Genomic DNA, 26,077 nt, shown 5'->3' with positions numbered 1-26,077 from the left:
CTTTATACTTTATGTAACATCACTTCACATAATACATTTATTTTTGAGTGTTTCTAAGACCAAATGAAGGAGAAACACTCACAGTTTTTTAATTAAGTGATTCTGTGCCACTTGCATAGCAATAGAACAACTGTCTTTAGTAAACTTGAAAGTGAGCCATATTTCTCAGGGCAAAAAATGGGATCTTCTTGAGTATTCAATTTGTGAAGCATATTGCTTTTGAAATACTTCGGCTGTATGCCACAGATGTTTTATGGTGCAAATATCTTAATTCTTTAGGGGAAATAAGTGACTTTTCCCCCTTGGTTGAAGGAAGAAATTTAAAAACAAGCTGATTTTCATTAATCTTAACTAATATAAGACAGAGTCTTTATTTGCCAATAATTTTCTTATTGTGGTTTATAATCTGTGTTTGATCCAACACCCCTTTGAGAGTCAAATAAAAGCTATGTGCCTTCTCAGCAAGAAAAATGCCAGTATACTCCAGTTTGCATGTAATTTCATAGTGTTCACAGAGCCAAAGTTTTTTCATAGATCCTGGATAAGAAACTCTGCTTTATCTTAGAATTCTGTAGATATTATTGGTGGACAAAATCTTATTTTAATTTATATATACTATGCATTTTATAGGAGTTTTATTTTTCCTATATATTTATTTGTAGCTAAAACTTATTGAATGCATGCTTATTTCTTATTTATTAAGAAAGTCACCATACTTTATTAGGAGTTAATATTAAGCTATTGTTCAGTATATCTAGTGTAAAACATATACCCTTGAGTAGAACTCAGAAGAAAGGTCAACAAAGTTGTACACTCAATACCATATTGCTAGATAAACACACAGCCAATAAATAAATATGTGATTGTAGAGTTACTTACTTTAGAAAAAAGTAAGTTAATTTGAGGAAGAGCTACAAGTGAGATACTTAGCTTTGAATGGCAGTAATTTCTTATTTGTTCTGCTTATCTTAGTTACAATAGAGAAATAACCGTGACAAGATTTAACAGAATTTGCAGGGTCACTTACATCAGGCTGATCACCAGGAGAGTTGATACAATTTTTCTTAGCTACTTCTCCCAATAGTTCTCTTATTTCCTAAGTAAATAAAAAAATTAATAAAACACCAGATTTATTTGTCACCTGGAAAATGTTTTCCCTGAAAGAATTAAAAGGCAACTTGTAAATAACTATACCTATACTTGAATTTCTTAAACGGTATTGAAAAGGAATGAAGGAACAGGGCAGCCCTCAGCTCCCATGTGAAAGGACCCGTTGCTCCTTGTCATGCACAGAAAAGCAAGTTGTTAGCTAGTTTTTAGTTTATATTCCTTCATTCTATAGATTGCCATCTCAGAAGTTCAGCTTTAAAAAAAAAAAAAGTAATCAACTGAGGAATCATACATTTCCTGCTTATTTTAGTTCATGCCATCTTAAACTCCCAAGTCCAAGGAAAGAGAGGAAAACCCAGAATGCCTTACTATTCATAGCATCTTGATTTTCTTACACTTGATTGTGTATCTCAGCAGTATTTGACTTGGATGAAGGAAATGACAGAAAAACTTTGCAGTCTTCAAATCTGGATCAGAAGATGTCAGAGCCTTCTGTTACCTCATTTGACATCTGTTATTTTATGGCTCCTGCAAGCTCCATTTCCTGGGAGGTACTTGAAACTACAGCTTATTTAGACAGTTTCGAAGACAGGTTCAGCTTATCCTCCAATTCTCTTATACTAAAAAATAAGTGTGCTTTAAATTTTTTAAAATATCTTCCTTCATGTATTTGAAACATTTAAAAATTGTTTTCAAACTCTCATTAGCGTGGTTTTTTTCCTATAGATGCTTTAAGTTTATTTCTTATTGCTTTTCATTTTATAGTCCCTCATAATATGTTGCTAGCTTTATTTCCATCTGTCTTGACTTTGTATCTGGTAATTATTGATCTATAAATTAATATCCAATTACTAGAGCCCAATATAGAAAGGAAATATGCAGTATAATTCTTTGTTAAAATGAAAAATCTTCATTTGTGCCCCGGTCTACCTGATGCATTGGTACATCATGGCCAGCGTCCATTCTAACTGGCCAGCTCTTGTGCAGTAAGTATGTGTTGTTAAGTGTCTTGAATATCACTATGCCTAAAATACATTTTTCCTGGATGAAGTAAGAATTTTTCTGTTTTAATATACAATCAGATTCCTCCTCTGTCATTTCTTTTTTTAAAAAAAATATTTATTTATGGCTGCGCTGGGTCTTCGTTGCTGCACACGGGCTTTCTCTAGTTGTGGCGAGCGGGGGCTACTCTTTGTTGTGGTGTGCAGGCTTCTCATTGCAGTGGCTTCTCTTGTTGCGGAGCACAGGCTCTAGGTGTGCGGGCTCAGTAGTTGTGGCGCACAGGCTTAGTTGCTCCACGGCATATGGGATCTTCCTGGACCAGGGCTTGAACCCGTGTCTCCTGCATTGACAGGTGGATTCTTAACCACTGCGCCACCAGGCAAGTCCCCTCCTCTGTCATTTCTTACTCTTTTGTATTTAATTTCAGCTTAGAATTATTTTGCTTACTGGTTATACCTTTTTAGTTTATGTAATAAGAATAAAATCCTAAATAAAAGAGACACAGATAAATAGAGAATAAATTTTTATGGTGATGAACAATGTCTAACAATTTAACAGATCTTAAAACTAAAAACTAAAGATTGTCTACTCTGATTTAGCTTATGGTGCATATCAGGGACCTGAGATTAAAATCCTGGTATCTTTGTTCCCAGTTCAGTACCTTTCAATTATAGTCTGTTGCCATAAATTATTTTTCTGAACCTATTTGAGAATTTTGTGCAGTTGAAGATGAAATTTGAAAATAGGAAAAAAAGTAAATTTTCATCACTTCTTACCCTTCTTTTTAAAGGGTCTCAGCCATTGGGTCAGTGACAGAGTGGGCCATCCCTGTCTATGCAGAGGCAGACTTTTGACTTCCTCTCTTAGGACATTTAGAGTTTCGATTAATAGCATTCCATTGCAGTTTTCCTTTTCACGTAGATATTAACTTGAACCAAGAGTGCGAATAACTCTAACAGAAATTGACCCTTATTTTCCATTTGTCTCTGAAATATCAAATCCCAGATATTAACCAGATTTTTTATTCATGTTTTTAGAGATTACTATTTATGCTTGATTCCAAATTACTATGAAAAGCAATACTGCTGAACTTTTAGCACATTAAAGTTTTACATCCCATGGTATAGCAGTGAGAAAGATGATGAAAAATGGAATTCTTTTTTTGTGATGTTGATTTTTGTCTCTTAGAACTGTAAACAGACCAAGGCGTCATCATTATGTTCCAGTTTCCATTCTTGGCCTTCCATGGCCCCTCTATAGCTAAACTCCTGTCTCAAGTACGCGTCATAATTTGGAAGTCACATGCCCATGGCTGCAGCCACAGGGAATAGTCCTTCAGTTTGTGCCTTACAAAATTGTGTCTTCCTGCTGCATCCTGTCTGGTTATTCCCAGGCTCATCTGCTGGGTTCTCTACTGAAGCCCCTTCCTTCTTTCCTTCCTTCCCCCTCTTCAAGTACCTCCTTCTCTCCAGTCCTTCCTCCTTGCCCAGTACCTGCTCCCCCTAACCTCCTGATCTCCAGTTAAACTTTTTCTCATATTGCATTGATCCCTTTTAGGACCTCTCAATGTCACTTATGGTATACAGAATGCTTGTTACATACATTCTAACTTTATCTTAAGAACGGTCTAGCTAGTAGGAAAAGGTTAGCCTCACTTTAGGGCATTTCTCTAGGAATAAGTGCATTTTAACACTGATCTTCTTCAGACAATCTCTCTACCTTTGATGTCTGATCTGTGAATGAAATCTAAAGGTAGAAATAAGGCAGGAAGAAACCTACCCATCTGGACTTACCAGTGAGCAAATCAAGAGAAGACAGGGCAGGCCTTAGTTCTTTTTTTTTTTTTTTTTTGCGGTACGCAGGCCTCTCACTGTTGTGGCCTCTCCCATTGCGGAGCACAGGCTCCGGACACGCAGGCTCAGCGGTCATGGCTCACGGGCCCAGCCGCTCCGCGGCATGTGGGATCTTCCCGGACCGGGGCACAAACCCGCGTCCCCTGCCTTGGCAGGCGGACTCTCAACCACTGCGCCACCAGGGAAGCCCAGGCCTTAGTTCTTAAATCTCACTATATAGACCCCTTGGCTGCTCCCCTAGTTAGCCAGACCAAGAAGTCAACTGGAACTTTAGTCTTGGTTCTACTGGACACTTTGACTTGTCTGATTTATTGTTAACACAAGTAAGAAGAGATTTGGTGACTGAATCTGTTAGTGACCATTTGATTCCTATGGAATCAGAGGGTTTTCCCCCACCAACAGGCATTTCTTTGTTCTTCATATTTTTGGATGTTTAAACTTCTGACTTGAGTACTTTAAATATCATAAAATACACTTTATTTTCAGTAGCATGCTAAGGAAATTACTGTTATTCCTGTGTTAGTATCAAATGAGGAAATCGGATCCAAAGTGATAATCAAATTATAGCTTTTTACTTTCCATCTGACTGCTGGCTTAGTTTGGGGCAGCTGTCAGCTTCACACATGGTTTTAATAAGAAAAGATGCTTCGGAAGAGGTATGATTTGAAGAAAAATATACCCTGGGGGGAGACTCAAAGCTGTGGAGGAGAAGGATGTCGTTTTGTTTCAAAGCAGCATATCATAAGAAGGAGGTGAGGTTGTAATGGTTTAGTGGAGCAAGTGTATGAAGAAGTGTGTACATCTTCAAAGTCAGTGGAGGTTAGTGTTGATTATTATCAAAAGAATCTTAAGATTCCATTCATGATCATCACCGTGTCTCAAAATTGGTTGAGTTCCATTATTGTTGCTGAGCCCTGAGCAGTGTAGTTTTTCTAATGCTCGTCCCTAGCAAGCTCCTTCTAAAGCACCTCATGGACCATGGTGCAGTGTGTTATGGCTCACTAAAATATGATCTCAGACAGCTTCTGGAGATCAGTCATGTCAAAATGTAGAGTAATTTTAGTTTTCCAAGTTAACGTTTTTCAAACCTGAAGCATTATCTCCTACATGTCTGGGCTTCCCCACTATGAAATGTTGCATGCTGATAAACAGTGGAAATGTCTATCAGCGCATGTCATTACATGAACTGTTTCTTGATCATTTATAGGAACTAAGAGAAATACATAATAAGCAGCAGCTACAGAAACAGAAGTCCATAGAGGCTGAACGACTGAAACAGAAAGAACAAGAGCGAAAGATCATAGAATTAGAAAAACAAAAAGGAGAAGCCCAAAGGTGAGTCTTTTCAGTGGATTGTGGACCCTTCTGGAAGGAACTTTGAGTATTTACTATTCTTTGCCGGGCTTCTCCAACTTCTTACTGCACCAGAAAGAGCCTTCAGTCTTTAATGTGTGTGTGGGCACATGTATATATAAATCTTTGCATGTATAAGTACCCCCCAAAGTTTTTGGTTGGTGCCCAGAGCTCTCTCAGGCTACGACTATGTAGATAAATGTAATTATACAAGAAATTGGGACACTTGGTATGCTTGTTTGCATGCCAATGACCAAAATACGTTTCCAGTTCACAGCCTTTTAATAACAGTGGCCATCAGAGTCCTGGGTTTCAAATCAAAGTCCCTGAGCTCAGTGGCCACACAGGGTTTCTCCAGTGAGACAGAAAGTATACCACGCCATCTTCTTTCTTCTTTTTTTTCAACTGCAAATGAAACTCGAGTACAAAAGGAGAAAATTTGCTGTTGCTGCTGCTGCTTAGGACACAGACACATTTTTGTTTGAATATTTATGTCTGTAGTCTTTTATTTGTAACCTTTCGTAGTAAATTGTAGAAATTTATTGTTTCCCTTTTGGTGTGTCTGATTTTGTTATCAGATATTTGCTTTTTAAACTACAAATTGATTTTAGACTCCCAAGAAACAAAAGTGACCAAATATCCCAATGATATAGTGTAAATTATAAAAATTGGTTATTGAAATTAGACTAAAAAGATGAAGAAACTCATACTTTAGGCAAGTCACTGTCTTTTACTGGCCTGAGTTCAGTTTAACTGCCAGGGTGCACATTTTTTTTTTTTTTTTTAACATTTATTTATTTTAATTTCATTTTTGGCTGCATCAGGTCTTAGTTGTGGCATGTGGGATCTTCGTTGCGGTGCACGGGCTTTTCTCTAGTTGTGGCATGCGGGGTCCAGAGCGCATGGGCTCTTTAGTTTGCAGCATATGGGCTCTCTAGTTGAGGCAAGCGGGCTCAGTAGTTGTGGCACATGGGCTTAGTTGCCCCACGGCATGTGGTATCTTAGTTCCCCACCAGGGATCAAACCCGAATCCCCTGCATTGGAAGATGGATTCTTTACCACTGGACCACCAGGGAAGTCCCCAGGGTGCACTTCTGCAGCACTTTTTATTATGGGTACATATTGTATTTTGCATTTGGTGTTTTGGTCTTTTTTATCATGCCAGTGGGTAGGTAGGGTTTCAAACCAATTTAGAGGACTATTTTATGGTTCTCTCGGTGGAAGGAGGTAGGTCTAGGATTATGTCCCAGGGATTAATTCCTTGGATATGTTGATTAACTCCATCATTTTCTTATCTTCGAAGTTTATTATTCACAATATACTGCACCAAAGTTTCACTTTCCTACAGAGTAGAAATACACATACAGTGTCATGATATAAAAGTTTAAATTTTCTGCTTACAATTGTATGATAAATAGCACCCAAAATTTAACTTCAGAAATTACGTGGTTATATGCTTTTATAAATGGTGGCCTTTATTGGTGGAATATGTTAAGCAAATTTTATTTGTTGTTATGAATAACAATTAACATTCCTACCCCTCCAAAAAATGTCTGTTATGCTTTCTTAAAAGATGTTTTGAAAATTGTAAGTGAAATGCTTGATTTAAGTTGAAAAGAATTCTACTGCAGTAAAGCTTCACGTTTATACAGAGTAGAAATAAATATAATATTTTTTTAATGGAGAATAAAAGTTTTATTTGTTTATATCATGTTCCCTTAGCAGTTTCCTAGTTCCAGGAGATGACCTTTGTGCGTTAGCCATGTCACAGGCTAGCGATTCATGCTGTAGACTTTAGAACCAGGCTGCCTGAAGTGGTCCCCAAGCTGGTGTGGCTGTGTGACCTTGGACAAGTCATTCACTCCCTCTGCCTCATTTTCATCTGTAAAATTTGGATGATAATGATAGGACCTACCTACCTAGTGTGAGGGTTAAAGTAGTTAACAAACGTGGAGGACTAGTTATTATTAACATGGTATCATTTATTATTGTACATTAGTTTCTTTCTTTCTTTATTTTGTTGTACCATGTCATAGTTGCAGTGCATGGGCTCCTTAGTTGCGGCAGGCGGGCTCCTTAGCTGTGGCAAGCAAACTCTTAGTTGCGGCATGCCTGTGGGATCTAGTTCCCTGACCAGGGGTCAAACCCAGGCCCCCTGCATTGGGAGCTCAGAGTCTTACCCACTGTGCCACCAGGGAAGTCCCACATTAGTTTCATTTAATGTGTGATCATTTAAAGTGTTTTCTGATTTTCTAAAATATTATGGAATGAGGGAAAAATCATCCCTGATCTTTTCCTATGGATTTCAGGTTGAGGCCATCATATTTTTCAAGGCCTATATTTAATTGCACTTTGTGTCAGCTAGTTTAAAAAACAAAGCAGTCGAATTCAGTAAGATACATAGATTAGTAAGGGTTGGTTACTACCTGAAGGGTTCAAAATAACCTGTTGGTTCCCGCTTCAGTTCTGGGGAGCTACTTGTGTGCGTGTACATACAGTGTGTCCCCTCAGTGATCTAATTGTTCATGGACTTCTTTAAGCAATATTTCATTTGCAGTGCTAGGTATACTTTCTCTTCATGGAAGTTATGTTCCTATGTTGTATGGCTTTTATTTTTCTTTGCAATTATATGCCAGTTTTAAAACCGAGAAGTATTTTTGTGATTTTTTTCTAATCACTTTATAAGCTAGCTACATCAGGAATTTTCTTTCTGTGTTTTTCTACATCATGTGATTTCATCTCACTCAGAAAGGGAGCCCTGAGAGCCTCTGTTTCATTGATTCCGATCCCTCCATCTGAAGAACAATATCCCTTGGTGTTTAGCATCCCATTGACTAGATGGAGCTCTTTGTGCAAAGAGGCCACACAGCAGTGTTAACTTGGGAGTTGCTTCCCTGCTGTAATCAGGCATTTTGTTGACAGACGAGCTCAGGAAAGGGACCAGCAGTGGCTGGAGCACGTGCAACAAGAAGATGAGCATCAGCGGCCAAGAAAACCCCACGAGGAGGAAAAACTCAAAAGGGAAGAGAGTGTCAAAAAGAAGGAGAGTGAGGAAAAGGGCAAACAGGAAATGCAAGACAAGCTGAGTCGGCTTTTCCATCAACAAGAGCCAGCTAAGCCAGCTGTCCAAGCACCCTGGTCCACCGCAGGTATGAGAGGCCAAAATTATTCTAGCAAATAAGTCCTTTTCTACACCTGAAACTAACACAACATCGTAAATCAACTATACCCCAATATAAAATAAAAATTAAAAAAAAAAAATCCTGTTCTCCCAGATCCTCTTGGGAAATATTCATGTCTTATCAGGCTCTATCTTGGCTGTGTTCATAGCGATGAGAACGTCAGCGTCTTTTTTTGGATGGTGCAGCTGTTCATCTTCTAGCATCATCAGATGTCTGTTTAGTTCTCCCCACACCGTGCCAACCTTTGGCATCCAGAAGTCTTTTGCAGACGACAGTGGCATGAAGTTTCATTGCCAAGCCCCATTCATACACCTGTATTCCAAATGGAGGTCGTAACCCTTCCTGCTTCTCTGTTTTGTTATGTTCTCTGGGAACTTCAGGGCTGTCTCAAAAGCAGGAAGTGGCACTTCTTCCCCTTGCCTATAGTGACGTGACATTCACTGTCCTCAGTCTGCACTGCGTACAACTGTGTTCTTACCTTTTGAAACTTTTTTTTTTTGCCCTTTGAACATAAGTTACATCTTTATAAATAACGATAAATGAAAGACTTTGCAATAGCTAGAAAACATTATCCCTTTTATCAGATGCAAACTAGAATGTATTTTTTAAATTCTTGTGTGGCTGTACGATATTGTAAAACTTAGGAGATAATACTCAGCTGAGGAAAGTGATGGCCTTTTCCTTTGTTTGGCAAATGACAAATGTTTGTTTCCTGTTTGCACAGCGGGCAGGGATGGGAGTGAGGGTTCAGAGTTGGCCGACACCCTCCCTGCCTCAAGATGCATGCAGTCCAGGGAGAAAGACTGGCAAGCCATCAGATCCACACAGGAGCCTGTGCCATACGAGGACAAAATATATGTTTTAATATTTTTTTTGATCTGAAAATTATTTCACCATGACTTGATCTTAAGTTCCTTATGCGTCCTCTTGGTATAAAATGAGGATATTTTTTCTCCTTTGGTCAGTGGGAAATTATGCACATCATTTAGTTCAAGATGACACAAAGATAGTACTTTCACGGCTTTTCAGAGAAAATAGGTGTGTATCAAAATACTTGCAGCTCTTGGGTAAAAACAGTTCAGAGGGCTGTGAGTAGTTATTAATCAGGATCCAAAATATCCTCTGCTCACGTGCATTTTTAAAAATTTTACTTCATTGTAAAGCTACATTATTTTCATCTAGGGTCTGTCCTTGGTTCATTTTTTTCTCTAGGACGTGTAATTCACCAGGAATTACAATTGAATGATCAATAAGAACGGTTCTTGGTGAAATCAGCACTTATGTTTTACATGACCACATTGAGGGCCTAAAACATCAACCTTTCCATGTGTCTTAATATGGAAAGTTAAAATTGTGCTTCTTTGCCCCCTCCCCTATGAGTTGGCTGTTTCAAATTTGCATCACATTCGAACTGCTGCATCATGCTAGACACCCTGCATGGGGGAAAGAGGTCTGGATGCTTTATAGGTGTGCACTGTCGACGCCTAAGCCAGGGAGCAGAGAACAGGGACTTCAGGCAGCCTCACTGCACTCAGCACTGGGATGACCTTGGTTTAGCGTCCACTAATGACCTCTCTGATGGGTTCTAGTTGCTGACATCAGATTTGGCTCTCCTTTGGTTTCAGAACCAAACACATCCTCACTATGTGTTCCAGAAATTCCTTGAGGAGATGTAAAGTGTTCAGATGTTAAGATAGGCAGCAGAGGAGATAGATGTCTGTAATTTGGCTTGTGTCATGCATTTGTGTTCCATGTAACGTTTTATTTTTGTTCCCTTCTCCTTCTTTCCTCGTAAACAGAAAAAGGTCCACTTAGCATTTCTGCACAGGAGAATGTAAAGGTGGTGTATTACCGAGCACTCTATCCCTTTGAGTCCAGAAGTCACGATGAAATCACGATCCAGCCAGGAGATATAGTCATGGTAAGAAAGACTCCAGCGAAAGCGTGCTTTCTGTTCATGGTTAGCATCTGTCCTCTTTTTGTACTTTATTTGACAATTGTAAAATGGTTAGTGAGTGTGAAATCCAGTAAGCCAGCATTTGAGTTTTTGAAGTATAGCCTCACTCTTCTTCCTTTTCTATTAGAATGAAAGTTGGCACTTAAAAACGTATCCCAGCGTCACTTTAAAATAGGATTGTTAAAGAAAATGGGTTCTTAACATAGCCTTGCATAATTTTAAATGTGTAAAGCTCTGGTAATTTTAGAGTTTAGATTACTACTTAGATATTAAAAGTAGTCTTTCAGAAATAGTTTTAAATGCAAAATGCTTGATCATCATTTTCATAGTTGCCACTGATAATTTTTGTATCTTTGGGTCAAAGCATCTTTTTTTCCCTTTGTGTAAACTTTGAATTGTGTGAAGAGTAATGAATTAAATACAGTTAACCTGCTTTCCTACTCTATAAATGAACAGATGAAAGAGTTTAGAACTTTGCTTGTTACAGCTTGTTTAATTATAATAATAATAATCTTATGATTGTAACTAAAACTAGAGTAACCAGTTTAAGAAAGAATAAAGCAATGTGGTTGACCTAAATTATTTCCTAAAAGAAAATAGTAGTTCCTCAATCCAGTTATTAACGTAAGTCTTAGAAGTGGTTAAGCTTTGCATTACTGTTGGCTTTTTTTTTTCTTTTTATTATGGAAATGTTCATAATATTTTTTAAGAACTATGAAAGTTAAGAATTGAGACAAACACACTTCCCATAGTAGGACCCATGTCTTTGAAGTATAAAAGGGTGTCATGCAGTCACTGTAATTACTCATGCATTCATCTTCCATTTATGCATCGTATCTGTATTTAGAGTATGTGGTCTTTCATGGGCCAAAATATATAGAAAGAACAGTGTGTTTGGTCCTCAAAGAACTCAATCCCTTCTCCCCTTATTTTCTGATAGCTTTTTCTCTAGTTCTTATGGGCTGGAAATAAGGGAGTCATGCCCAATGCTCCAGAATTTTTCAAAGTCAACATCTCCCTAACAATAACGAAACCCTCTTCCAGTAATCTCTCTGCCTTCATCCAGCACAGAGTTTTGATTGCTTGGGCACCAGCCTCACTCATTCTTTACAGAAAGAACTGCTGGTTTCTCTCAAGTGTGGACGCACCACACTGCACGTGAATGGTGACCCGGGCCGAGTGTTTCGCAGCTTCTTCCCCATCTTCTTTTTCCTAATGGCCTGAGGCTGCTTTATTCCTCCTGCCTAGTCTTTGAAATATCTTGTGCCTTTTAAAGCAGATTAATTGGAAATTATCTAAATACCATGCAATAGCAGGAATCTAAACATTATGAAGGTACAATGCCATAGCAGAGAAGACCTCATTACAAAGTTGATTTTTATACTGCTTTAAAAAAAAAAAAAAAAGCCTAACATATTTGAAACTGGATTTTGTTGCAACACAAGGTGCAGAAAAGTAATGTTCTCTTCCTGAAATAAGGAAGTGTTACCAAATATTACGATAAGGAAATGTTACAGATGATCTATATTTTAATGAGTATATATTGCTATTTTTTTTGAAACATAGTCTTGTTACAATGGTACTGAGTCCTTTTCCTCAAACTGACTAGTTAACTACCAGCCCACTAGAAGAATAGAGTGTAGATATACCATGAGAATGAAACATTTCATTAAACATGTATTTTGCCTTGCTTTCAAACCTTTGCTTTCCTGGTGGAGGTTAAAGGGGAATGGGTGAGTGCCTTGTGACTGTCAGGAAGTCTGCATCTTATTAAATGTTTTGTTCTCTTAAATCAGTTTAATTCTGTGTAAGTACACATATCTTTGGGTGTTGTCGTGGCAGTAAAAAGATGTTTTGAGTTTGTGTAGTAGGTTGTGCTTAAAATAGAAAATGAAGAAAAAGGTGTAAAAGTTTGTGTTACCAGGTTTCTGTTTGCTAGATTCCATGAAAGGACTAACTTGAAGTTTCCGTATTGGCAAATTATTAGGTCAAGTCTCTGTCTCAGATCATGGACAAAAATAAGTTCCAAGTAGTGTTAAACTTAAAAGTTAAAATTCTTTTTTAAAAGGCTTTTTTTTTTCCTTTCTTTTTAAGGAGAATATTGGAATAGTTTTCTAAGAAATGCCTTTCTGAGTTAGAACTAGAAACCATCAATGACAAATATGGACAGATTTGACAATATTAAAAAATTAAATCCAGTAGATTGCAAAATACATAGGAGACAAAGGGTCACTATCCATATTACATAAAGACTCTGAAAAGTTAATATGAAAGAAACCCACAGCTTTAAAAAGTTGGCTGAGGATATAAAGAGACATATACAGATGAAGAAAAGTAAATGATTTAAAAAAAAATACAAAAAGGGGCTTCCCTGGTGGCACAGTGGTTAAGAGTCCGCCTGCCAATGCAGGGGACACGGGTTCGTGCCCCGGTCCGGGAGGATCCCACATGCCGCAGAGCGGCTGGACCCGTGAGCCATGGCCGCTGAGCCTGCGCGTCTGGAGCCTGTGCTCCACAACAGGAGAGGCCACAACAGTGAGAGGCCTGTGTAACGCGAAAAAAAAAAAAAAAAAAAAAATACAAAAAGATGCTTCTTTCTTTGGTGATCAGGAAAATGTAAATATTAAAAATGAGATAGCATATTTCATCTCTCCAGAGAGCAAGTTTAAGAGTTTGATAATATTAAGCTTTGTCAAGAGTGTAGGAATAGGAAAGTGGATACAGTATACATCGTCAGCATGGTTGTATGAATTGGCTAAGCCATTTGGAGGGCAATTTGGCAGTACCTATTCAAATTTAAAATTCTCATTCCCCTTGACCTAGGAATTCTGTTACTCTCCCTCCTCTAGGCTGTTTTTAGCAAGTGCACAAATAATGTGTCCATGGATGTTCACTGCAGCATTGTTGGTAAAAGCAAACAAGGAACAGCCCAGTATCCATCAGTAAGGGAATAGTTTAAATAAATTGTGATACAGCTAAACAATAAATATAATGAAGATGTTTTTAAAAATTACACAGATCTACATATACAAATAAACTCTAGTAAAAAAGCAGAAACAATATGTATAGCATAATTGCATTTGGTTAAATAAAAAGCTCTGTGTGTGTGTATGAATGTTTTCACGTATATAGTTTACAGTCTCGCGGTATAGGCATCAAACTGTTCACAGTGGTTACCACTGGGCAGTTAGAGAGGTGTCTTTCACGTTTAATTCTATGTAATTCTATATTCATGTTTACAAATGTATTAACATTTGTAATTTTTAATGAAACACTAAAGATAAATCCAACTTTGACAACTATTAACAGAGAATGTGTCCCCAGGCCCGGAATGGTGTTTATTTTATCTCAGACATCCCACATATGTTAACGAAGGGGCTGTGCTGTGAGGTATACTGTATTCTCTTGCGGAGGGGACAGCGTTGGTGTCTTCATTTTGTACCACAAGATGCAGCAAGACACCTCAAATGGCATTCTACTGTATTATGTTTGTGAGGCTAATGATCGGTACCCAACAAGTGGAAATGGACATGTAATCGTAGCAGTTTTTTTATTTCATGAAGTTTGCAGTTGAGAAACACGATCATGGAAAATATGCAGTAGAACATTCCTAGCAATCTGTCTTGGTTGAATAATCAGGAGTTCACTTACTTTTGTGGGCACAGTAATCATCGGCTTCTCAGATTTCTCAAACTTCTCTGAAAAGTAGCTAACTATACCTGTTAGATTTTAGAAGTCTAGCAATGTTTTCTGTTTTAATGTAGGCAGTCTTGGAGGGGGCTTTAAAAAATATTCTGTTGTTAAAAAAACTTGATTATCAGCGCAATTTTCTCCAAAAACATTTTTTCATGATTAACAAAAATTAAAGTGGTATTTTATATATCATCCTGTTCTAAATGTTGTTGATAATACAAAAAAATATAAGATAATTCTCCCACTCATATGTTTAAAATCTCTTTAGAAAAATAGGGAGAAACACATGAAAAGGCCATTGTGTGATGAAGTTCCCAATGAATGCTCACTAACTGCTAGGAATGTAAAAGAGGAAAGAAATCAGAGTGAACTAAGGTGCTCAGGGAAGACTTCTGAATGGAAACATCTTAATTGAGTTTGACCTGGACAACTAAGGCTTAGATACTTTGAAAATCTATGGCCTGTCTTCTGATCTGGAGGTCCCAATACCTGGAGGGTGAATAAGTCCAATTTGATATCCACAATGTATTGGAATAGCATAAGAGATTAGGGACTCCCCTGGCAGTCCAGAGGTTAAGACCGCACTTCCAATGCAGGGGGCGCAGATTCGATCCCTGGTCAGGGAACTAAGATCCCACATGCCACGCAGCCAGGAAAAAAAAAGAAATTGGAACACCTCTGCTCACTGCCATTTTGTTGAAGTTTATCTTAAGGATACAGGCTGATGATCTACTCAGCTGGTTTTAAATGGTGCAGGGCTGAGTGCATCAATCCTGCTCAGGGACCTTAAAAAAAAAAACACAAAAAAACCCCACAACCAATCCAGGGCTCACCCCCAGAGACTGTGGGAACTTTTCATCCATATTTAGGATTCAAAATCTTGTCCAGGTGGTTCTATCAGGGAGTCAGTTTAGGGAACCACTGATCTAACCTAATCTCTTTTCTGTCAAGACTAATCCCAAGTCATTCTGGGAAATATCCTCTTCTTAGAGATATCCAAAAAAGGAGACTTCTTTAGCGGCTGTCAGTCATCAACCCATCAGTTCATTCAGAAAGTTGTTTATCTTCTAATTTAGTGTTTCTTTTGTAACAATTTAAACTCATTCTTTTTTCCTTTTCTTTTCTTGATGGAGAATTGTTTTGGGGTTTTTTGTTTTGTTTTGTTTTGTTTCAATGTAGTCAGTACCTTTTATTTCCTGCCTTTCTTAGATTTCTATAATCTTAACATCTGAGCCATTGCTGTGTTGAGGGATCAGCACATACCTGATTCCAGGGGTGGACCAAATCCAGCCCGTGCCTGTTTTGTAATAAAGTTTTACTGGAACACATTCAGGCGTGTTCATTTACATATTGCTTACAGCTGCTTTTGTGCTACAGCTGCACAGTTCAGTCGCTGCGCAAGTTAAGGAAAATTTTGCCAACCTCTAGATTCGCGCTTTAGTTTTAATATCCTCATCCAGGAGCTTAGGGGGAAACCTTTTACTTCCAAACTAGCAAATGTACGAAACGTGCTTCTCCCTACATTCTGCAGCACATCCCAGGCAGCTGCACTGGTGGGTCTAAGTTGGTACACAGTTTAAACCTGTTTGCTGTCCATGCCCTTTGTCCTGCTTGTGAGGGGAGAGGGAATTTCTGTTACCCTTCTTTGTGACAAGGTCAGAGGCTTTAAAAATCTTAGTGTCACCATGAAGATGGCGGTCGTGAAGCATATGAACATTGAGAAAAGAAATATGATATTATTGGGTTTCAGCCACGTGTACTTGAACCTGATATGCTGTGTGCATTTGACTGTTGCATCAGTGCCCTACAGTATGCAGTGCATAATTATTAACAGTTCGTAGACTTGATCTGTAACATATTCCCAGACATTTAAGCAACATTTGGGGTTTGTGCTTCCCACTTTGATGTTTCACTAGAATGACCCCAAATGCTTTGAGGTGTTGCTGTGGGGCTGATTAAATGAAATTGTATTAAGACCAATATTGTTGGGCTTCCCTGGTGGTGCAGTGGTAAAGAATCCACCTGCCAATGCAGGGGACACGGGTTCGAGCTCTGACCTGGGAAGATCCCACATGCTGCGGAGCAACTAAATCTGCATGCCACGACTACTGAAGCCTGCAGCGCCTAGAGCCCGTGCTCTGCAACAAGAGAAGCCACCGCAATGAGAAGCCCGTGCACCGCAATGAAGAGTAGCCCCCGCTCACCGCAACTAGAGAAAGCCCACGCGCAGCAACGAAGACCCAACGCAGCCAAAAATAAATATAAATCAATCAATTAATTTTTTAAAAAGACCAATATTGTTAATATCAAAATCCCCCTGACTTACAGCCACCGATAGATGAATCTACCCTATGTGTGTATAAGTCCACATTATAGCCAGCCACATTACAAAGAAGTTTGTGTGCTTGACTTTGCTTATTCTATTCTAATTTTATGTCCCGTTTTTCCACAAGGGGATTGGCATTTTGAGTAAAGCTTTTCAAATCCAGGAAGGAATATTTCTCATTTTCATATGAGACCCCTTATGCTTTTTCTAAGTGGTTAATTTAATGTTAGGAGGGAATTTTTATTATAACCTCTGAACCTTAAAATTAAAATTTAATTACTCATTAAAATTAATGGCTTCATATAAGAATAGATCAAACTAATTGAGATTATTGTTTGTTCAAGTTGACTGATGGATTTCCTTGGTTAAAAGTGAAATACTGATTTCACCATTGCTCTCAAGGATGGCAGAAACTCTTATTTGCAGGGACAAGGAGCTGATGTGGCACCCTCTCCCCTTCCTGAGTACATACAAGCACCTTTCAGTGGTGAAGCCTGCTTTCTGTCATATCAGGGGACAAGGCTGGGTGTGATCAACTAGGGTGTGAGCTAGACGAGTCCATAGGGTGGAACATTTCCTCAGGGCTTCAGATCCAATTCCAGATGTCAACCAAAAGTCTGGTTAACCAGGTAAGACCCATGTCTCAAGGGAATGACAGTGGGTCACAGGACATAATTAAGTAAAGCAGCTGGCATTCAAGGAGGTCCAACTAGCTTAGACCAGTAGGAGTTTGATAGGTCGTGATCAGGGATCACATTCCAGCCCCTACAGGAAGATAGGAAGGCCAACCCCGAGGGCCTAAGGTGCTAGACGGGTTTCTAGAGCAGGGAACTCCCCATAGAGAACCAGAAATCTCTGTTTACCTAAAGTAAACAGGGTCAAATAGAGGCCAGGCTTTTAGAACAGGGCAAAAGAGAACTGCAGTAGAGTCAGACCTGGACAACAGGAGAGATGGCTTTAGAAAATCTGTCATTAAGCACGTCTCATATGCCAAGCATTGTTCTAGATACTTATCATTCTTTACAACAACTATTATAAAACAGGTACTGGTATTATCCTTCATTTTACAGATGAAGAAACCAAGGCACCAAGAGATTACACTTTGCCCAAAGTCAACCAGCTAATAATGTAGAAGTGGTGTTAAAACGGAGGCAGTCTAATTGCAGAGCCCTGCTCTTAATCATGACACTTTGCAGTCTTTTTTTTTTTTTTAATTTATTTATTTAATTTAGGCTGTATTGGGTCTTCCTTATTATGGTGCACAGGCTTCTGATTGTGGTGGCTTCTCTTGTTGCAGAGCACGGGCTGTAGGCGCGCGGGCTCAGTAGTTGTGGCTCATGGACTCTAGAGCACAGGCTCAGTAGTTGTGGCACAGGGGCTTAGTTGCTCCGCGGCATGTGGTATCTTCCCAGACCAGGGCTCGAACCCGTGTCCCCTGCATTGGCAGGCGGATCCTTAACCACTGCGCCACCAGGGAAGCCCCACTTTGCAGTCTTGAGGCGGAGCGATTGTGTCTGGCTCCAGGTCCTCACTCACTGCTGCCAGACCTTACCTCTGGTCCTGGGATGTGTGGAAAGGACAGGAACTGGGCTGTTTAACCCGCTGAGAAGCTGGGGAGGCCCCGGCTCAGCCTGACCTAGAAACAGCTGTGTTGCCAGTGCAAAACAGCAATAAAGTTAAAGTGCGTCGTAATATCACCAATAAATATAAACAAGAGAGAAAAGGCATCTAGCCATTTGAGTTCAGCAGAAAATAAGATCCAAGTGGGAAAAAATGTCACCTTAAATCCTCATCTGGAGAAACAATTCGGGCTGCCCAGAAAAAGGAAAGAAAGAAGAAAACAATGCTGGGCGGCTGAATGAGAAGTGGCCCACGTGCTCACATTGATACAAGTGTTAGCACCAGAACTGTAAAGCCAAAAATAGAACCTTGGAAGCAGCGGCTATCTCGGGGAACTCCTTTTTGGAGAATTCTCAGCTTTAAAAACTGCTTTTACCCATGACAATAGGGTTCCTAAGGTAGAGCAGCAAGGAAGCTCTCCTACGGACTGAATATTTTATAAATAACATGCAGAATTAAGTAGGAAGTCCTGTATCCTACTTTCTCCACCCCTACCCCAGGCGTTTTTTTTTAATTCAAATAAGCTAAGAAACATTATACCATATTACTCTACACTGAATACAAACAGATGTTTGGTCCCATAGTTATTTGCTTTGGGTTTTTTTTTTTTTTAACTGAATATTTGAATGGGTTAGAAAACTGGTATTTTTGCCCCTTTTTCCAAAATCATTGTTAAGACCCTACATACTCATTTCTGTGATTTCGAAAAAGCAACATTAAGGTCCAATGTTTTACTCCTTAGGCAGTATATTATGCAATCAAAATAGGATAAGGTCTCTGACAGAACCTTATTTGACTTATTGTAATGAAAATAATTTCCTACTAGTGAATGTAATTGTCCTCATATTGATCTCCTGTTGCTCATAAAATAGTGAGGGTAACTTCTAAAGATAAGCAGAATCATTCTGGTGATTTTGACTAATCCTTTTGGTCAGAATTAAAATAAAATGCAAGCATTAAAAACACAGGTGTAATAAATCTCTGAAATTTTTTACAGCGGAATTCTATATTCTCATGTGCATGTTTGTGAATATTAAAGTGAAATTTATACAAAAGAAAACTCTAGGACTTTAATAAAATTAATTGTTGCTGTAAATAATCATTTCCTTAATTTTCTCGTCATGTGTCTATGGAGCTTTTAAATGGCTAAACACAGCAGCCAGTTTTACTTGCTGTAGAAACCATCTAAGGCTCTGTTTTTTATCTCCTTGTCCCTATGCTGAATAAGTACTGCTTAGTTTAGAGATTTTTTTCAGAGAGCTAAATTCATGTTCATTGCACCCTTTGCTTTCAATTTTAAATAATAAACCTAAGTCAAATTATTTCTAATAATTACATGACTTCCTGAGTGATGAAGTCTGTCAATCACTTTCTAATTCAAAGTAGCTCTAAAAATTTCAACTGTAGGCTTTATTAGGATTCCTTATTGGTCTTAACTGCTATTATTAGGGGAAAAAGAAGAAGCTAAACAGGCACAAAAGACTAAGAACTTGAATTATAGCACCTACTGTTTCCTCAGAGTTAAAGTTTAGAGACCATTTTTCCAGACTCTTAGACTAAGAATAAAGTGAAGAAATGTCTGTGCCGTGTGTTAGTCTGACCAGGTCAGAGGTGGGGGCTTTGTTCTGGTAGAGTGTTTGGTGTCTTTAGGGGTTGATTTAGTTCCACTGAATTAAACTTTATGACTTTCCTGCAGGTGGATGAAAGCCAAACTGGAGAACCGGGTTGGCTTGGAGGAGAATTAAAAGGAAAGACAGGATGGTTCCCTGCAAACTACGCAGAGAAAATCCCAGAAAACGAGGTTCCTGCCCCAGTCAAACCAGTGACTGATGCTGCCTCCACCCCTGCACCCAAACTGGCTCTACGTGAGACCCCTGCTCCTTCCACGGTGACCTCTGCAGAGCCCTCCGCGACCCCCAACAACTGGGCCGACTTCAGCTCCACGTATGTGTAGGATGCTACTTCTGATGATTTTTGAAATCCCAGCGTAGTGATCTTTTAAGTGTTGTTATAGTCTTGGGTTGTACCTCTGAGTAATTTTCATGGCCACTTTCTCTGGTCTTCCGGCAAATTGTGGATTGCATTCTCTGACCTGGATTTAACTATATCATTGCTCAACAGTGATTTGCCCTGGGATAAAGTTAAGCCTATGACCCTTGTTTTGTTCAATAATTTGTCTGTATCTTACATTCTTGTGGAAGAAATGGAGAACTACAGTTTCCTAATAATGTGCTTGACACCCATGACAGCAAATATTTAGAGTCATTTCCTGCATGGAAATAGCACTTTTTTTTTCCTGGACAGAAACAGAAATTGAATTTAGTCATGTGGTTTTGAATAAGATAGAAAGCTGTTTCCTGTGAAGCTTTTCTCTTTCATCAGTCCTGTACAAACGTACACCAGAGCGAAGAGATGTGTACTCTTGGCCACTGTTCGTGCTATGCCTTTGGTCATCAGGAAATGGCATTAAAAACAGTGTGTAAGCAGAGGTTTGAAAGCAGAGATGAAGCCGCTGTCCACGCTTCCAGTTATAGGACTGGTCTAGGTGTGCAGTAGTCTAAAAATATTTTATACTGGCTTTCAAGTAAAAGGGACGCAAGAAGTGTTTAAAATTTGTTTTCAAGTCTGATCATCTTTCAGAAGAAACAAATTGAAGGCAAGGAGTCAGGGCTTAATGTTGGAGAAAGACCAGGTGGAGGAAATAGAGGAAAGAGAGGTGAGTGATGACCAAAGGCAGGAGGAAGTAGAGGGAAGGATGTAAGGAATAGCAAGTTTTTCATACTTACATTTTCACATAAATGGTTGAAAGTGCTAAAGAAGGTCCTCCCTATCTAATCTCTGCTAAAAAGTAGTCTTTTATTAGATGATTGAAAACAAGTTGAAATTCTCCTCTCGATTTTTTTTCTTAATTGAAGTATAGTTGATTTATAATATTGTGTTAATTTCAGGTGTACAGCAAAATGATTCAGTTATATATCAGTAAGTCCCCTCATACGAACCTTCAAGTTGCGAACTTTCAAAGACGTGAACGTGCGTTCGCATGTCCAATCACATAAGTCAGTTCACGCGTCTGGCGTACATTGTCACATGGTTGTGTTTTTGTGTACTTTACTATACTGTACTGTATAGAGTACAGTAGTACAGTATCTTTATTTCAACCCCAGGATGTCGGGAAGCAAGCGTAAAAGCAGCAGTAATGTAGCTGGTACTGAACTGTACTTTTCAAGGTATTATATTGTAAGATTAAAAATGTTTTATTTATTTTTGTGTTTGTTTTTTATGTATTATTTGTGTGAAAAGTATTATAAACCTATTACAGTACAGTACTATATAGCCGATTATGTTAGTTGGGTACCTAGGCTAACTTTGTTGGACTTATGAACAGATTGGACTTTCGAATGCGCTCTTGGAACAGAACTTGTTCATATGTAGGGGACTTACTGTATATATTTTTTCATATTCTTTTCCATTATAGGTTATTACATGACATTATAGTTCCCTGTGCTATATAGTAAATCCTTGTTGCCTATCTTTTTTGTGTATAGTAGTTTGTATTCCCTTGTCCTGATTTTGATTGAAAAGTTCTGACTTGGGCTTCCCTGGTGGCGCAGTGGTTGAGAGTTCGCCTGCCGATGCAGGGGACACGGTGTTCGTGCCCCGGTCCGGGAAGATCCCACATGCCGCGGAGCGGTTGGGCCTGTGAGCCATGGCTGCTGGGCGTGCACGTCCGGAGCCTGTGCTCCGCAATGGGAGAGGCCCGCGTACCGCAAAAAAAAAAAAAAAAAAAAGTTCTGACTTTTGAAACTAAAGCTTACACTAAAATTTTAAGAAGACAAGTGCTGTGTTTTCCAGGATTTTGTTTTGCTGTGGATCCAGTCAGTGTTACTCTCTTGCTCGATAAATGTGTGGTCTGCAACTCTCCTGCTATAATTCCAGGCTTCTTATTTTCCAAACCCTGAATCAGGATGTGCCATCTATCAAAGGAAATATTCTAATTTTCAGATTTGTTTATGTCTTATAAAGATTTTTAAAAAGTCAATTGAATTTAAATCTGCACTGACACAGATGTGTTTATTTAAAATTATAAAATCGCAAAATTAAAACCATCCCTGATATCAGGACAACAGGTTGCTGTAAGGATACCACTGGTAGTTACCATGGTATCCAAGCACATGGCCTGGTGCTTGCTGTGTGATGATGGGACAGAGAGATGCACCAGCCGCTGGGCTGGCATGTTTTCATATGTGGTGCGAAACTTCTTTTTGCTTATTTAGGATTGTCGTTACAAACGAAGATAATGATCACGAGAGGATGTTTCTCTGGTGCTTTCTCGGTGCAAAGTACTTCTCTATGTGGTATTTCATGTGACCCTGACAACTAACGAGAGTGGCACAATATTGTTCCCATTTTATCAACGAGGAAATCAAGATTCAGAGAAACGACTAGAATTTGCCTGAGACCCATTGCTAGTGTGTGACAGTCAGACCCAAACCCAAGTCCAGTGCTCTTTCCCCCCTCCTTGTTCTTAAACAAGCCCCAGGCACATCCTGGGTGTATGTTTATGGGGGGAGAAATGTCGGTGCATCAGGAAGTCCTTGCCACTCACGGTGGCGTGCTTCGCCTTCCAGGTGGCCCACCAGCACGAACGAGAAACCAGAAACCGACAACTGGGATGCATGGGCAGCCCAGCCCTCCCTCACCGTTCCGAGCGCCGGGCAGTTGAGACAGAGATCAGCCTTCACTCCAGCCACAGCCACGGGCTCCTCTCCATCTCCTGTTTTAGGCCAGGTAACAGCATCGATGGGAGCAGGGAGGACCTCAAGTGCCTGTGTGGGGCGGACAGATTCAGCCAGTGCTTGTTGTCAATGTCATTTAGGAGTAAAGCCTCATTATATGCATCTGGGTCGGCTGGCAGGGCGGGATCCAGTTCACATTTTCCCAGTAGAGGGAATAGTGACAGTTCAGAGGATGGAGTTCAGACATTTGAACTCCATCTTGAACAGTGGGTAAGGGCTTCTTAGGAAACGGAGAGGGCTGGCATGTCAGACAGAAAATACTGTGAGGGTGTCACAGCATTTTTAATCAGCTCTACTCCAGTATAAAATAAAAAGATAAAAAGAAAATAATGTGAGGAGAGGCTTTAGGTAGGAGGTCAGAGAGTGTTTCAGGAAAGTCGTGGGTCAATCCATTTGGCTAGACCATTGAATATTTACCCAAAAAGATAGACCGATTACAGATTAATGGGAAGCTCTTAAATGCCTTGCTAAGAAAGTAATTTCTGAAAGGATAATAAGTAAAGGAATTTATTCCCTTATTTATTTACTTAATAAATAAAGGAATGAAATTTCTATAAATAGTCAAACCAAACAGTGAAATTGCCCATTTGGCAGGCATTTGGGGTCAGGGACAGTTTCTGCTCGGGGAACAGCCAGAGTGAACACAGGCTCCGGGCAGATTCATGTGGAGGGTGGTGTGTGCAGGAAGATTCGAGTCGGGGACACAGGGGCACTGACAACAGTTGAAGAGGGTGGAGCCCCAGTGCCTGTGGGAGCAAAAAGGAAAGGAAAGGTCTGGGACTGAGAAAAAGATTTGACTTTACAGGGGAACAAGGAAGGCAGAAAGAGAAATTGATTTTTAGCGAAAAGAAGTTGGGTTTTAGACGTGTTAATTTTAAGGTGAGAGGGGGACAGCCAGGTCATTCTGTCTGGCAGGAATTGGGACATAGATCAGATCTCAGGAAATGAGTGAGCTCTTCAAAGGAGAGAGAGTGCACGAAGATGGAAATTGCACAGAGCGTGTGTCTTCTCTGACCTGGAAGTAGGGCAGCTCCTGAGAGGAGCTGTTCCTTTTCTTTGCATCTGTCCCAGCTCAGCAGGTGGCACAAGTGTCATGCTCAGCCGTGGTGACTCTGGTGGAGGAGGGCTCAGGACCAGGAAAATGAGGCGAAGTTGAAGGCTGTTTCCAGAAAGCGGGGGTGGTGGTGCTCATATTATTAAAGGTGGTGGTCCGGGCAAAGAGGCAAGTAGAACATATCTGTGAACCTAAGTGGGAGAAGCATTAAAAGCACAGAAAAGAAGACAGGCTTCTTTTTCTTCTGGGAGAGGAAGGGTGAAGAGAGGTTGGAGAAAGAGGGAAAGGAGTTCAGGTTGTGCTCTGGGCAGCTTTTTCAGGAGGGGCGCCCGAGGGCCTTCGGAGCATGCATAAAAGGAATTGCGTAAAGAACGATGAAGCCTGACGTGGCTGAATTTAACCTGAACGTGTAACTGGTCATCACACATTATCTTGGCTTTCTTCAGCAATACTGCACAGTTTGGGACTAGAAATAATAATAGTAACATAAGCCACCCCTGTTAAGATTATTACTCTCATAGCTGCTCTAAAGATAGATCCTGTTACACTTTCTTAACCACCTTTTGAAGAAAGTGTCTCTGTTTTAGAGATGTGGAAACTGAGGCCTGGAGAGATTAAACAGTTGTCCAAGGTCACACAATTAGTAAGTGACAGACTTGGAATTCAAACCCAGAGTCCGTGTTCTGCCTGATTCCATGCTGGTTATTCAGGCGTCTCCACGTGGAAAGATGGACAGGGCAGGTGCAGCAGAGATTTCTCGGGGTGAGAGGTTATGAAATACTGGAGCCCAGGTGAAATGGCAGAGACTAAACGGAAGTGATGGAGAGGATTGGGCAACACAGAAGCACTGAGATCCACGGCTCCGGTGTGAGGCTCCCCGCAAGCACGAGGTGGGGACACGGTGGGCAGAGACTCTGTGGTCCTGGGGGGCGTTTGGAATCCAGAGACCCCTCCTCAGTTCTGAAGACTGGGTGGAGTGTACAGTCGAGATGGAAAGAAATAGGGATGTCATGAGTCTAAGAAGGCGAGAACCCATGGAGACCAACATGGAAGCCGAAACTCTTTGACCTCTCATAAATTCTCCACTTGTCAGACATAATCACAGTTAAATGTCATTATGAAAATATCTTGTACAGGCAAGTCCAAGTTGGTTCTGAATGAACTGTCATTGGGCATTATCCCTTGTTCTTGTCCATTTACGTGTATAATTGAAAGTTGATGTTGTTGTATTTTTTAGTACTGTTTTAAGATACTGTAACTGTTTTATGTTACAGTCTTAAAAAAGGTAATAAATGCCTCACCCCACCTTTCCAGCCTCACTTCCTACTCCACCCCTCCATGAGACTAGGCCACATGCACCCCCAGATCGCGCTTCTCCTCCTGGACCTTGCGGGACAGCGTCGCGCGGCCGTGCCCTCCGCCTGGAGTGCCCCTCCTCCGAAGCCCTAGCTACCAAAATCCTTCTCATCCTTCAAGGCTCAGCTCAAACGCTGCCTCCTCTGTGAAACTCCCCATGTTGCCCTCAGGCAGCATTAATCCCTCTTTTCTCTCTGTTCCGGCAGTGAATAGTTGGAACCTCTTCTTAGCCTATTTCATTCTGCCGGGTGGTAGGCATAGTTGTTTGTATCTCTTTCTTCCTCATTAATTATGAGTTCCTTGGTAATAATATCATACTGCCCATTTTTATAGTGCTTTCTGGTTAATAAAGTGTTTTAACCTAAATTATTTGGGGGAGCAGAGATGGCATTTTATTCATCTTTGTATATGGTTTGCATATAGATGTATTTATAGTAAATGAGGATTACAGTGGATTTATGCTTGCCAAACCCCTGTTCCTCTAAAAAGGAACTGAAACAAGCCTAATCCAATGCAAGGTGTATTTCCCTGTGTCCACCTAAACTAAGATATCAGTTAATTACCTTTTGAGATTTTATAAGGTTTCTGCCCTGGTATTAATCCCCCACTAAACACCCAAATCCGATTGGAAATTGGCAGGAGTGGGAGTGCCCTGGGCAACTTGAGACTTAAAATAGAACCCAAACAGAAAAGGCACACAGCCGGGTGCAACAGAATAAACACGACCTCCTGGCTTGTTTAAATAGAGAATTCTAGATGGCCCGACCACGGCTTT

The 26,077-nt window shown here is 40.0% G+C and overlaps 1 protein-coding gene across 5 annotated transcripts in view; it reads left to right on the top strand.

Annotated features, from left to right (window-relative positions):
* The window catches only part of ITSN1 (intersectin 1), a 181,878-nt gene that overhangs the window by 137,396 nt on the left and 18,405 nt on the right, over nt 1-26,077 (top strand). For all 5 annotated transcript variants that reach the window (XR_003431660.1, XR_003431659.1, XM_027100918.1 and 2 more), the window contains exons 17-21: nt 5,173-5,300; nt 8,241-8,467; nt 10,300-10,421; nt 19,793-20,040; nt 22,725-22,884. Coding sequence is in view for 3 of the 5 variants with exons in the window: in XM_027100918.1 (XP_026956719.1) it covers nt 5,173-5,300; nt 8,241-8,467; nt 10,300-10,421; nt 19,793-20,040; nt 22,725-22,884 (885 nt within the window). In the remaining 2 variants the exon portion in view is untranslated. The remainder of the gene's footprint in view (nt 1-5,172; nt 5,301-8,240; nt 8,468-10,299; nt 10,422-19,792; nt 20,041-22,724; nt 22,885-26,077) is intronic.

Source organism: Aethalodelphis obliquidens, unplaced genomic scaffold (genome assembly GCF_003676395.1).
Source record: "Aethalodelphis obliquidens isolate GAN/ISIS:26980383/991018 unplaced genomic scaffold, ASM367639v1 scaffold1, whole genome shotgun sequence".
NCBI lineage: Eukaryota > Metazoa > Chordata > Mammalia > Artiodactyla > Delphinidae > Aethalodelphis > Aethalodelphis obliquidens.
Note: the sequence above shows the minus strand (reverse complement) of the source record. Positions and strands in the feature narration are given on the sequence as shown.